This window comes from Topomyia yanbarensis, chromosome 3, assembly GCF_030247195.1.
Source record: "Topomyia yanbarensis strain Yona2022 chromosome 3, ASM3024719v1, whole genome shotgun sequence".
NCBI classification, from domain to species: Eukaryota; Metazoa; Arthropoda; class Insecta; order Diptera; family Culicidae; genus Topomyia; species Topomyia yanbarensis.
Window position 1 is genome coordinate 175,035,039 of NC_080672.1, and position 15,421 is coordinate 175,050,459.

Below are 15,421 nucleotides of genomic sequence, written 5' to 3' on the forward strand. Positions count from 1 at the left end.
AGAATGGAATATCTAAAAAAAATGTTGTTTCAGTGAAAACAGTGACAGTTCGATCGATTCTGTGGGCGAAATGAGCTACCGCAGTCCTAGCAGCGTTACGTTGCGGGCAAGATCTGGTCAGTCAAATGGCACCAGCACCAATGGAAGTAGCACAACTTTGTGTATTCGCGAAGAAAAAGAAAACACACCACGGTAAGATATTGTACAGTAATTCATAATCTTCATGTTATATAGTTCGATCACAGTTATTCAATGTAAAACAAACAGTAGTTCTTGAAAATACATAAGACTATTGGATTCATTTGCACGTATCAATCATTAGTTATTACTTACGATCAATATTCAACGCATACCCATAGCTATTGACCGCATTTTTTTTGCTTTGGACATCGCTTCAAAAATAGTTTCTACATATTTTCGTTAGAAGTACAGACATAAAACAAGCACAAAAAATAAAAAAAATGCACAATAACATAGATAACATCATGATATACTACAATTACCAATCTAACAACAATAATAATTAAAGATAAGCAAAAGCTGGCTACTGCAAATCATACGCTTGATTGAAGCTTGCTATGCATACGCAGGTTGGATTTTACGCCGCCATGAAAGCAAACAAAACATATTTTTATGAGCATTTTCTGTATCGTTTATCTACGTACTCAAATCTAGGATCAGACCAAAATTCAATTTAATTGGTCTTAGAAGAAGGCGTCTTCCATTCACCATCCACGAAGAGGACGAGGACGAATCAGCTCTTACCACTACTCTCGGAAAGGCGGAGAACGATGTTAGTGATGGAATAGACAATTGTATTGAATCTATCAAGAGAACCATCGGGGATGGCTCTGAATCAGGGTTGGAACAGTCTGCGGGGCCGAGCTCAACCCTGACAGATAGTCCTAAATATACTGGCGCTATTAAGAAAACAATCAACATTACAGTAAAAAGTTTAAAATGTAACGAACCACAAAAGAAATCTCAGTCCAGTCTAAACGAAATGAGAACGAAAGTCGATGGTGAATCCAACAACGTGTCATCAAAAATGTGCACAGATGCAAATAACAACTTATCTGAAAACGTGTTTTCAAAGCATGTGCAATCAATATCTGACCCCAATGTAGCAAGCGATTTGATGGATACATCCGTTGTGTTAGCCAATCAGATTCAGAACGATTCTCGGTTCGATTTAGATGCTCTTAAATCGATCAAGGAGAAAATTAAAAATTTAAATCGTAGCTTAAAAGAGGAAGCCGCGCAGGAACGCTGCTCAAGATTCGAATTTCCGCCACTCTCTACGAAACCAGATGTGCTAGTAACGGAAGAACCCTCAATTAATAAAGATGTTACCAAGCTGGATCAACTAGAAGCCCAATTGAACTTAGATGGGATTCGATCAATGAAGGAGAAGATTCAGAATCTGAAGAAAAAACTGCAGGAAGATTCAACTTCTACCATGACAGCGAACAAAGAGGACATCATCAATGAGATAAGTGAGATGAAAAAAGCACTAACGGTTGCATTTTTGAACAAAGGCTGTGAAAGAAGATCGCTAAGTCGATCTTCTTCTGAAAGAGATGACAGCTCGACATCAAGTTTTAAAAGAGAAGATAATTCGTTGCACAGTTTGAAAAGCGATCAAAATTCCTCATCGAGTTTGAAATCAGTTGATAGTTCAAATTTGGACCTCAAGCAGGCGAAGGAACTCACCAAACCGCCAGCAGTTAATAAGTTAGCGCCTGCACATGAAGAAATAAACAATTTATCTCCAACGTCTTACTCTGGAAGCATGGATAGTGGACCAATGCGCGTGTCTTCGTTAAACCAAGGTGAAGTAGATGACAATGCTTTGAGTGATGCAGCAGCTCATAATAACGAATCGCTCAATAACTTGCTTGACTGTGTTAACATTAAAGAGCTTTTAGATGTAACAACAAATACTGATGGTTCTTTTGAAGTTTCTAACAGCGAAATCAAAAGGGACCCATTTGCATTTGCCACCATCGATAACGTCGTTGAACGTAAGTTGATGGTAATAGGTAACGATCAATCTGCAACTGTACATAATTCACCGTCGACGATTTCATGTGCTGTGAACAAAGTATTGCTAGAAGTCGATAGTAGTGATGAAGCATTGAAAATTGAATCTGCCATACAGCCCGAAGCTGATTCCAGATATATAATTTCTGCAGACTATAATCCTGTAAACGATGATATAAATGTTAGGTCTAAGAATGATGAACCAAATGTTAAGACCACAACAGAAGGAAAATGCACAATGGAGGCCGAGCTGCATCAATTAGATATTAATATAATATCTGAAAGAAATGTTGGAAAGTCTACTATTAATACCATAATTGAAGATACAGATTCACCTCAATCACAGTCTACAATATTTTCTAATGCAACATTGCCATTCGAAAGCGCTCAACGGAATGACCTGTTGAATTCAATGATGGTTCATCGGATGCCCATTGTTAGTCCACTGCAGTCAATAGTGCTTGAAAACAAGTTGGAAAACACACAGCTGAACAGTAGTTTTGAATTGGAGTTAGTTAAACAGATCGATGTATACGACCAAAATTTAATCATTGATGAACATACACAAGAAAGTGAAAAAGTATTTCCAATCAATCAGGAAGAGTATATCGATGATACCACGACTGAATCTATCGGGGTAGTTGAACGTCATCAACATGAGGTTGTAAAGGACGGCGAATCATTGACAAATCCTGAAAAGAACGTGTCATATAAGTGTGATGAACCTTCTGATGTTGAGTCACCTTATTCAACCGACATTGTCGAACGAATGGAGTCAACAGACAAAGAACATTTGCAGGTTCAAACTAACAGCTGTTTTAAAACTAAGGATTGTCGATGTGAAAACATAGATCAAACAATTGAAATGTTGGTCACGTCAATGGAGCAGAGTAGTCCAAGTCAATCCCTGTCGAAACCTTGTATACAATCATCTATTGATATGAATAGTGATACTAACGATGATATTAAATCGACCATGACGACTCTGTCTGAAGACATAGATATTTTGCCGAATATCAATTTGACTTCAGCAGATAAACATTTGGCTGATATGACGATTCTCACCCCAGTTTCAACGATTGACGTATCGGAACAATACACGCCGGTGTCGCTTTCCAATATTGATGGAAACAATAATGAAACAAATTGGATTGCCAATAGTGAGAATGAATATATTGATCCTGAAGAAAATACAAAATCAAACCAAACATCCCAACAAGCTACTTTGACAGAATTCGTAGCTAAAAACAATATTTTCTCTGACTTGGCAAATGGGGATTTCGTCGAAACAACGACTCTGCAAACACCACACAAAAAGGTAGATGAATCATCCTTACCCATCAATGATCCAATCGAAGACATACCGAATCAAGTAAGTGAGCGCGCTTTAGCAATAGATTCATCGGTATTGCTCAATGAATGTTCTTCTCGTTCTGTTATTCCGTTACACGCTATCGTAGTGTCAACTGATGTAATGACTGATACACTAGTATCTACACCAGCTTCCAGTTCATCTAAATCAGGCAACTTGGGCCAACAACAAAAACCTCTTTCCTATGCAGAAAGCCTGAAGAAAGCTCGATCACCTCCGAAATCTTGCCCTCAACATATGACACGATCGTCCGCTTTGGCGGAGGCTAAACAAGCTTGTAAGACCGAGCCTGCCGCTAAAACTAACAGAAAACCCCAACATCAGAGCATCCATCAACGTGAAAGACACTCAAGTCTCGCCAGGGGAGGAAATAATCCCAGTAAAGACATTAGACAAAGCAAATCTGCTTCCAAGCTTAACTCAAAAGAGATTTCTCTGCCAAATGGTAAACCCACAGAACTGAAGCAAAGTAAATCGGTAGCCCAAGAACAACAAAACATTTCTCTGGCGAGAAAGAAAAATAACAGATCCAATCCAAATTTGTTGGTAGATAAAAAATTTTCAATATCAAACAATGGAAACGGAATAAAACTTGAGCAACCAGAGCGGAATCGACATCGTACGCAGGCTGTAAACAACAAAAAGAAGTAGGAACTACATCCCAGTATCACTAGATTTTTCTATCGGGATTTCTCGGCAGCAAAAAGGCAAGCAACATGCTATGAAAAATACGCTTTGAGTGCCGCATTGATTTGCGTTTGATCCCACATGATCATCGTCATTTTAGAATGACAGTCTTTGAAAGTCTTTCCATAACAATCCTCCAGTTGCATCAAATGCCCTGCGCTGGTTTTACCTACCTCATATGTTTTTCCGTAACACAAAATACTGGTCAATGCTGTTTAAAAAATCGTTAGGCTCTGCATATAGCACATTTATTAATGTTGATTTCATTTCCTGTAGAAAATGTCCCTCAACCAGGTCCCTCCCCAGTGTCGTTTCTAGAGCTTCAGCGCCGATTTGGAGACCCAGTGGCGTTCCTTTCTACACCCGTCCCGCCGTTGCACGCAAGGGGCAAAGTGTTTGCGAGCTGGTTGTCCCGCGCCGTCCATTCTACTATTGGTGGCAGCACCCCTGATTTTGATTTGAAACACCGAAACTGTGGGTTGACGTTTTTTTATGTTGCTAATCAAAACGTGGCTTGAACACATGCGTGTCTATAATTTGAGTGCGTCTTCAACTTCCACGTTGTTGTTTGTATGTGAGTGAAGTGTAAATAATCATGCAATTTTCCGGAGTGAAATTTTGTTTATTAATAGTGTTGATATTTATTAACTTAAATTTAAAGCTTCAGAAATGATTCGTCTTATTCTCTGTGCACAAAAAAGGTAACAAGCGCCAACGGCGTTCAACATACACTCATCTAGTTCGTTATTTCTATTCATTTTAAGCGTTTCATAATCACTCATCTTCAATCTTAATCGAAACCCTATCAAATTTCGTTGTTTGTCCAGAAATCTGCATTAAGGATCTTGGACTCAAGATTAATAACAAATTGCTCTTTTAAGATCATATTTCAATTTCATTCCCAAGTCATTCAGGCAATGGCGGTAGCATTTAGAAACATCCATGGTTTTAATGTTTCGGACATCAATCAATTGCTCACAAGGGGGGGACCATGCGGTGCGATAATATAATTCTTACAAGTCCCCTATCTCATGCCCCCACGCGAGCCTAAGACATTTGATGACATTTGATCCTTAGACCGGTAACGATTGGGTGCTATCAGCCTTCTATCGATAGTAGCAGAATGATTGGTCGTGGGTTGATCGGAGATCGTTTCCAATACAAGTTTAATCTAACTAGTATCAAATGCTACACTATGCGGCACGCTATCATGCTACTTTCCAGAATATACCAAATCCAAGACAAAAAATTTCCAAAAGGAATAAAAACCCGGAAAATTTTTACCAGAAAGTAGTAAAACTCAGAAAATTATTTGACCAATAATTCTGTTTTTTTTTCAACCAAGTTCGTAACAATAATTTCATTTTGATTATATTCACTTAAATGCGGGGGCATAGCGAGTTGGTAGTCGATTGAGTTATTTGGTACTATGCTAATATTAGTGCATTGTGGGGCGTATAATATAACTTCGGATTTTGTTTTCGCTAGTTCTCGAAGAGCGTTTATCTATGACTAAGTAGGTCTTCGGCTTTAAGCGTTCTTTTCAGTGACGAAACGTGTGAAGTAATGAAATGAAATAGAAAACGTTTCAAACAGTTACATGAAGCATGTTACGATCAAAATTTGGTCGAATAAAACTTGATGCTTTTATTTTAAAAGTGGTTCAAAACAAATGTTTCCAAAAGTGAAATCCAAAAGAACAACTCATGTTTAAAATGTTCTTTTATGAAATGTATCCACATGAAAAATTATCAGCACCAGCAGTGCAATACAACACTTTAAAAATTGTCTCAATTTACAAATAAGACTGACATCAAGCTTTTGGCATAATATCATTTGACATAAGACGTTATATACTTACCGTTCGGGCAAGAGCCTTGTTGTCTCTTGCCGTATGCAGAAGCCGTCTCCACTCCACTCGGTCCATTGTTGCTTGTCGCCAGCCTCGCCGTCTTCGAAGGGTCCGCTGGTCGTCCTCTATCTAGTCTTCTTGTTCCTGTAGGGTCGCCCTCAAGAACCATCTTCACCGGGTCGTCGTCTGACATTCTTACGACGTGTCCAGCCCACTGCGAAAGTCCTATTTTTGCGGTATGCGCGATGGATGGTTCTTCCAGCAGCTGATGCAACTCATGGTTCATTCGCCTGCGTCACGTTCCGTATTCCATCTGCACGCCACCATAGATGGTACGCAACACCGTTCGTTCGAAAACTTCAAGGGCGCGTAGGTCCTCCACGAGCATAGTCCAGGTCTCGTGGCCGTAGAGGACCACCGGTCTAATCGGCGTCTTGTAGATAATAAACTGCGTGCGGCGGCGACTTTTGTTCGATCGAAGCGTCCTCCGGAGTCCAAAGTAGGCACGGTTTCCCGCCAAGATCCGTCTCTGAATTTCTCTGCTGGAATGCACTTCTGGACATTGGTTCATTCTGGGTAATGCTTTCCTTGGAAAGGGTGCATTCTGGAATATTGTTTTCTAGGAATTGGTGCTTTCGAGGAAATAGTTTTCTGGAGAACAGTTCCTTCTGGGGAAAAACTTCGGTGTTTTAGTTTTGGGGAATGGTTTTCGGGGGAATGTCGCAGAACCGGCATATCGGCGTGATGCCGTTCGCTAAAATCGGCGGCGGTGCAATACGGCGTGGGATATGTTTTTTATCAGAATGTAGAAACGACTTCTTGCTCAATCAGTCTTGCCATGTTGGGTGTTGTGTCTGTGTGTTTCAAAACTAAGCTGTGAATTGATGACGTGGCGGTATCATCAGCCTTCAGTATAACACAGTGGTTTGCAACCAGCAATGAATTATATTTGTGTGAATATAAATAAAATATTTTAGCAGACGCAACATTGCGAATACCAAGATAAATTTAACCTACAGTTCCTAATGCTTGGAAAGCTAACTGCTAAGAAGATCCATGCAAACACAGTTTCAGAAAGCATATATAGTTTTACACCATCTAATTTATATTAATATATTAATAAATATTAGATAAAATAACAAGGCTGGGTCTTATTAAACACTATGATTTCTTCCGTTTAATTCCATTATTTTTATGAAAAATGCAAAAATGCACTTTCATATCACAGATACGTATTTCGGTTACGGCTTGCAGCCTTCACCAGAGTTGGTCTTCCTAGTTTTGTCCGAGTCAGACCTACAAACGAGCAATTGAACGGAAACTATTTCATCTAGTGTGCATTGTCTCAAGAACAAAAGAAATGTTGTATTTCTTGAGCGTTTTTTCAAAACGTCATATCTGCAATGAGTTACTCTCTTTGTTTACTTTCTCTTCTGTTAATAATTCGGTCATTTTAACATTTATCCCTCAACTCTTTGCATAATATGCTAGTTAAAACCACCGTCTTTCGATCTGTACTATAAAATAAGTGAAAAATGTTATAGTGACACTGTAAAAATCGAAAGAGAAAGTAAACAAAGAGAGTAACTCATTGCAGATATGACGTTTTGAAAAAACGCTCAAGATTTATTCTTTCCGTCATGAGTAAAATTGAGCGCTGATCTGAGCGTCGTCATTGACCTTGAATTTATTCTATACAACGAAGTTTTCGCGAAGTGGAATATTTTCTGATTTCAAAGTGAGGCTTAGGCTTACGAAAGTCGCCTATCTTCAGTACCATGCCCTACGCAATGCGGTACATATATTCAACACTTGCGTAGAATGGTGATTCACGCGCGTTAGAATGTATGCGATCGTGATTTGCAACGTATTTTCATTTAATTATTTACACATATTTTGTAGAAACAAGTGCTAAGATAAGATGATCGACTCACAAAAAGCATACCTGAATTCAAACACCCAGTACACATTGGGGTCAAATATAGAATCTGCGCGCATTTAAATGTGATTGCCGAGGCAGCCCAAAAAGAACCAATTTTTTCTGGAATTGGCAGCGTGTGAAAATCATTCACGCCGGCGGTATGGTACGGCTGCGCACACTTCTGGAAGAGACGGTTTCAGTCTGACTTTTCTTTTCCTTGTAAATGGTTATTATTTGCTATGTAACGTTTAGAGACTATCGATTTATTCTTGCTTCTAACAGTGATGACAATGTCGTCTGCATAATCCGCTACTTCCGGAGTGTCTTGTTCATTCAAGTGCCCGTCTACTGCCAAGGACCACAGAATAGGTGACAGTACTCACCCTCGTGTTACAGCTCGACAACACAACATATTCATCGTACCATTATTGACAATCATGGTAGGGGAACGGTTCCTAAGATGGACACCTTAACGTTAAATAGCAAATTTGACTTATCCATGAATGCATTGCTCGCAAATTGCACGTAAACCGTGATTAGAGATCATGTTGCATCAATATAAGAAATTATGCTAATAAAATTTCAAACAGAAATATGTTTAAAATGGTTATGGAAAAGAAGTTCAAAATCGTCATTTCAAAAGTGGTATGGGAAAGATGGACACTAGAACGGCAACAATTTTGACTTTTTTTCGGAACACTGCTAATTCAAATGGTAAATGGATGCACAAATCATATGCAAAATATGAACTGTTTCCGATTTCTCTAGTTCAGGGTTGTTAACGTTGAATTCAACTTTACCGTCGATAACGATGAATTCAGCGCCATTATCGGCGTTGAATTTGGCGTTGATTTCATCATAAATTTTCGCGTTCATTTCTGTTTTCGTCCTCTTTTTCGTCAGAGATATTATATAGTGTATTCATTTTTAAGTTTAATTTTATATTCAGCAGTGTTCATAGAAAAAGATATAATTCAATTATATTTGAAATACAAATTCTGAGGTTAGTTTCTGAAGCATTTGACGAATTTCGCGCTAAATCGTATTCAGAGTTGGCAGCACCCTCTCAAATTTTAATGAAACCTCTGTACAATACTTTATCACGAAAAGCCACTTTGCATATTTAGTTTTTCTAAAAATGATCTAGACAGTTTTTTGAAAAGGGTCAAACTGTTTTTACCAATTTTTATTTCGAATGGCTATAGTCTCAAAATAACAAATCCTACAAAAAATGTTGTAGGAGTGATTTTCACAAAATTAATCAAATTTTTGAATAAAAATATTGAAAAAATACTTCATCAACTCCGTCAAAAATTCAAGTTGGGCACTTTGAAGGAAAAAAAATATTCGAAAAAAAAATTTCCTTGTCCAAACGAATTTTTTTGCAGTGTATTTTTATCGAAAACCAAACCAATGAAAGCAATATTCATCTCGGAATCCAATAAATTTCAGTTTGTGAGAAGATATTGTCTAATTTAGCAGCTAAGTATATACTAAAAATAATAATAGAATATTTGTTTAATGACATGAACTTTTTTCAATGGGATTCTCGATAAATAAAAATATATATTTTTATTATGCAAGAATCCCATTGAAAAGAGTTCATGTTATTAAATAAATATTCCATTATTACTTCATTTGTTGTACTGTTCAGTGGATATGTAGCAGAAACTTAATTTTGTGATATTTTTATCCGTTTGTTCCACTGCCCAGTTGTATAACTCTAGGGGAAGTTGTTATGCTATTTCCATAGTCGCGAGCAAGACTGGCTCTTTTTGACATTCGCTTGAGAGTGCCATCAATAGCACCACAGGGTCCTTTTCCATGGGATGTTGCAAAAAATGCCATTCTGCGCTTAATTCATACTTTGACTGGGATCTACACAAGCTTTTGAAGTTTTTCTTATTTTTGTATTGTACTGCTGCTCCATCAGACAAAACATAAATTTTAGAAAAATTGTCAATCGTTTCAGAAAATTTATCATTTTTGAGATGAACAACTGAACTGCAGTCTTCCAATCTTCCAGCCTTTATTCAAGTTTGTTATGAGTTTATACCAAATTCGTTACTGATGACGTTTGCGTGTATCAGGCAACTAGCAGTTGGGAAATTGGATTCTGAGCTGATTATGACTTTCATTGGTTTAGTTTTAGATAAAAATACACTGCAAAAAATCTTTTTCAAATGCCTTTTTTTCTTTAAAGTGCTCAACTTGAATTTTTGACGTAGGGAACATAACTACCTATCTTGGAACAAAATTTCATCCAAATCAAAGATGGTTTTTTTAAATCGACTTCAAATTTTTAAAATCGATTTTGTCCAGTGTAGGAGTCGATGAAGTTTTTTTCAATATTTTTATTCAAAAATTTGACTAATTTTGTGAAAATTACTCCTACAACATTTTTTGTAGGATTTGTCACTTTCAGACAATAGCCATTTGAAGAAAAATGGTGAAAACAGTTTGACCCTTTTCAAAAAACAGTCTAGATCATTTTTGGAAAAACAAAGTATGGAAAGTGGCTTTTTGTGACAAAGTTCTCATGTACAGAAAGCAGGCTTGTTATTTGCTCACACAATGAGCCATAAAGAGCGAAATACACCGATTGAAAATAGAGCAGCACAAAAACACTGCGATGTGCAGAACGACCGCACAAAGAGAAACTTGAAAGAGTAAGATCTGTGCACCAAAAGCTGCACAATTTTGTTCAAAGAGTCACCTTGAAGAGCCACTTTTTTGTGCCTCCCCTCACTGGAAAGCAGGTAAGAAGGCGAATCAAACTACAATTCAGATAAAGTTTGACCGGAAGATCGTTTTAAAAATGTTTTTTGGTTGCCTTCTCTACTTATGTGCGCGTGTGACCAAGATACACACTAAAGAGCCTCTTTATTTCTACTCTTTGTGGCGTGCAGCCATAGAGTAGAATACACGTGTGGGAGCTACACGCATCGGAGTGAAGAGGTTTATTGTGAAAGAGAAGAGCGGTGGTTCGCACGAAAAGTGCAAAGAGCGTTTGTTTTTTTTTCTCTTTATTTTCTCTGAGATGCATAACATCCCTGACAGAAAGTTTCATTCAAATCTGAGGGGGTGCCTCCAACATTTGTTCGAGTTGGCGCGAAATTCATCAATTTTTAAATTTCTCCAACTCTGGTTTTACGTTAGCGAAATCCTCTTAGAGAAACAGCGCCTGCCCGGTCGCGAGCCTTTTTCGCGACTTCTGGAGGATTAAAAGAGAAATCAACGCAAAATTTCCGATAACGTTAAAGTTACATTCATCGATGTGCGTTGACGATGAACGATGAAATCAACGCCATTGAATTCAACGGAAAAAATATCGATTCAACGATATCGCGTTAAAACGATAACGTTGAATCCATCGGGTTAACAACCCTGCTCTAGTTCATCCACAAGAGGTTTCAATTTTCTATAGTAATATATATGGAAACTCGGGTATAAAAACTTGAAATCAAATAAAAAATTCCACAGTAACTCTGCATACCTCAAAACTTTTGGTACATAGCTTTCTTTAAATCGAACAGCTTTGTGGAAGGTTGCATATTGATTGGAGGTTCCCCGACAGAGTTATTTAACTTTGAAGAACGATTTTTTTAAATTTCCTATTCCAAGCATGTGCAAGAAAGAGAGGCAACACATAACTTTATATTAGAATATATTTTTACTACAAAATATATTTAAGTTGCAGTCTTCAGCAATGTTGATCCTTACACCTTAAGCTATATATCTGCAGATTACGGGATACACAACATAATACTAGTATTTTTTACTGAATTTATTGTTTCTTTTGCCTATTTTTCATATATTTTTACATACGAACTTGAAAACTTGTGAGTGAACTAGAGTTTTCGGAAAAAACTCATATTTGACAAATGGTATGTGAAGACAATTACCGTTTGATTTAACAGTGTTCCAAAAAAAGTCAAAATTGTTGCCGGTCTACTGGACACCTGGTGTGGGTAAGATTAACATGCAGTGTTGCTAAAGATGAACATAGGATAAGGGCAGAATGAGACGCTCCTCGACCAATAAATAGCCCAAGGGTATGCAATTTAACGGCATTCTACTTTGCATTGGCGTAAGAAATATGTCCATCTTTCCCTACCCTACTGCGTCCGTCATACCCAACATAATAAAAAAATTTAAAAATGTGTCTATACTCGGAATGATTATGTATCTGTTTTTTCGCCAATCAAGTGCTAACTACCCAGTACCTCATGCCCACTAGGAAATATTTTCTCAGATCAACGATTTCCAGGTTTTAATCGCTATTTTCTACTATGAAAAAAATTATCTATTACCATGCTGTCGAAAAAACACTATTTTACTCGTATATCTTATATTTCCCATGCTTGATTACTGCAGTATCCGTCAGAAGCATTTGAAATCTTTTAGAAATGTTACCGTATCATTACATTTTTATTTAATTTTGCAGTTTGTGAGAAACGCTAGGTGTCGGTCTTACCTACAGTGTATTAGCCGTATTAGCCGACTTTCCCCTATAACCATGCGCTTGTCCTTCATCGATAGGTGTGCTTCGAATTTTTATGAAATTATCTGACACATCAGAATCGAACGCTCAGTTATCATCCGCTGTGCAAATGTTCGTCGATAAGATTGTGTAGAACAACCGATCCTCCCTGGTTGAGTTTTGCGTCTGACATTCCCTGGCAATGTGCCCATATCAATGCCATCGATTGCACTTCGAGTCTTGGTTGATCAACAGTCCAGTATTCGGCTACACCCTGCTTCGGATTCAGTGGGCACGGTTCCTTTCTAATGAAAGCTGATTTTTAAGAAAACATTTGCACTTATTGGAACAGATTCTTGTCTTGATGCTATCATCGGAGATGGACATACCGCAATTTTCAAGCGTCATAATCGTCGGATTGTACTCCTCCGGATGACCTGCGGGTAATAATGAACTAATTTACTTATTTGACGCCTTGGACAGGACACCAAAACAGTTGTAATATATATAGACAACATATATATATATATATATATATATATATATATATATATATATATATATATATATATATATATATATATATATATATATATATATATATATATATATATATATATATATATATATATATATATATATATATATATATATATATATATATATATATATATATATATATATATATATATATATATATATATATATATATATATATATATATATATATATATATATATATATATATATATATATATAACGCGATGTTTTCAATTCGCCATCTGATTTAACTTCATTTGACAAAAATTCCACCCGATTTAACCTCAATCTCTCACTAACACAACTGCACATGGATTAGTCAATTCGTTCTTCGGAGATCTCGAATCCTACCTTTTGTAGTTAAGCTATTTAGTGCATGGCACAAATTTCAAAAGCAATGCTCATGTCCGGCTTGTCTTTGAACAATTCAGACTATCCTTGATTAGGTAGTGAAGTAAAGTTTCATAAAAAAATGATCTTTTAAACTATTGAAACCCAACAGTAATCTGTGGTCCCGATGTACCATAATGTGCACTGATCCAAACCTGGGAAAGTAAACCTATCTTCGCCAAGTGGTTTTCCATGCTCACTAAATAAAATTATATGTGAATCGACGATAAGTGTAATAAAATGTGACTGTTTACTTATGTTGCATTGATTCCTTTGAACACTGAAGAAGCTATTGAGCAATCAAAGTGATTTAGATAGGTTTCAAGTTTATTTGAGCTGTATATTTTGATTAAAAAAACTTTTGCCGGAATATGTCACCGAAAAAAGTTTCAAAAATTGATTAAAATAATTAGAATCTTTTCAAGCCTAATCATTAAATTTGGTATACTAATAATGTGCATGAATGCATGCACGGTTTCTTATTGTTGGTTCGACAGATAGTTAATGGGATTGATTTCAGTTCTTTAGTTTTGTTATTTATATAATTTCTTAATTAAACTTTGTTTGTAAAGTTTTATACATTTATTGCACCATCCTAAATTCAAGTAAACTTGTAGTGCACCTCCCGGGTAAAATTCTCGTACATTTAGTGTTCTGCCACGATCTATTGCTAGTTGATTGGCAGTGAGCTTGTTGTGGGTACCTGTGTTTTTTTATCCCCCGTCTGACCTAGTGAGAAACGTCGAGTCAGATTTACTAACCCGGTTCAGTCTGTGTTTTAATGGGAACATAAAATATAGTTTTTTTCCTCTTCTAGAATCACCCTCACAACATCGTCCATAATGGCGTCCAGGTCGCCGACCAAGGATCGCAGCGGAAGCCGTGCCAACAGTCGCATCACCAATGGAGATGACAGCAACGGAGAGTCTTCTTACGCTTAATTTTTTATCTAGCTTTGTAAAGTACCTAGCTTATCTCATTGAAATTGAGAACGGAAAGACATAGAAGCTACAATATGTTTCATTCTAAAGACTAACATATTCAGAAAGATAGCCATAAGCAAAACACTACCATCATTAATCACCATTTTCAAACTGTATACCCTTATCAATAGTTGGATTTTTCCAGTGACTTATCCTTATAACACTGAAGCAGATGATCTAATAGTCATCATTATCAAAAGAAACCCATTTACTTACGCAAGCTTTAATATTCGATGTGAAGAAAAACCCTTCTCTTTCAACCTATGTACCCAAAAGCTTCTAGTGAATTTTTAACTCGATTAGTTTAGAGTAAATCTGTTTTAAACGAATGTTTTAACAATCCATTTATTAAGAGTAGTCACGCTCGAAGTTGTTTGAAGAGCTATAGTCAACTGGGGTTGCCAGACAGCGAGAAACCTAGTTTTGAAGGCCGCGGATTCGAATGTATGTGCAGTAGAATTTTCATCAGATGAAGCCAACAAGAATTTCACCAATTCGTCATCAACATTACCATGCATAATCAAATCAATAAAAATGTCACAAAATGTTAAATTATTTGCTTATTAGTTTGTAAATTCATGTTTCGATTTTTGGTTACGCCCTTTGTTCATGTAGGTGTAGTGCAAAGTTGTTTTAAAGCACCTCTATCTTTTATTTCTTGTCATTACCTAATAATATTGTTTGTAACATTTTATTTTTCGATTAAATTGAATTAATTTAAAAAAAAACAAAACGAGCTCTGACGTGATTTTGCTGACTTGACATCAAATCTTGAGATGAGATTTTTACTTTCTGAGTTGACAGTATCTTCGAAAGAGCGTTGAAACCTTATTGAGTTGCAAACCTGACACAACCCTGCAAAACACAGTGTATAATACTATCCATATCGTCTTATTTATATGTCAAGGAATAATTTGTAATTAAAATCATTTATTTATCAAATTTATTGTTATATTAAAACAATTTTAAAAACCTAAACTCGATGGGATAACTAAAATATCACAGCTCCTTTAGCTTTTAGTATGGAATGGTAGCCGTGAAATTGAGTCAAAATCTGCCAATTGTGCAAACAAGTTTTCGTCGGTCGAGCTTTTTCTGTAAAAAAAATTATGGGTTCACAACGGTAAATAAAAAAAAAAATTGGACCGTT

General features: G+C 36.6%; 1 protein-coding gene across 13 annotated transcripts in view; it reads left to right on the forward strand.

Moving 5' to 3' along the window:
- The window catches only part of LOC131690615 (unconventional myosin-XVIIIa), a 253,319-nt gene extending 238,070 nt beyond the window's left edge, over positions 1 to 15,249 (forward strand). For 8 of the 13 annotated variants that reach the window (XM_058976523.1, XM_058976521.1, XM_058976522.1 and 5 more), the window contains 4 exons: positions 34 to 192; positions 676 to 1,832; positions 1,962 to 4,122; positions 14,106 to 14,243. In XM_058976523.1, the coding sequence (XP_058832506.1) occupies positions 34 to 192; positions 676 to 1,832; positions 1,962 to 4,066 (3,421 nt within the window). In that variant the 3' untranslated portion in view covers positions 4,067 to 4,122; positions 14,106 to 14,243. Of the gene's footprint in view, positions 1 to 33; positions 193 to 675; positions 1,833 to 1,961; positions 4,123 to 4,378; positions 4,577 to 14,105 lie in introns of those variants that run through there. The other 5 variants (XM_058976530.1, XM_058976520.1, XM_058976528.1 and 2 more) reach the window with 5 other exon arrangements.
- The last annotated feature ends 172 nt before the right edge of the window (positions 15,250 to 15,421 follow it).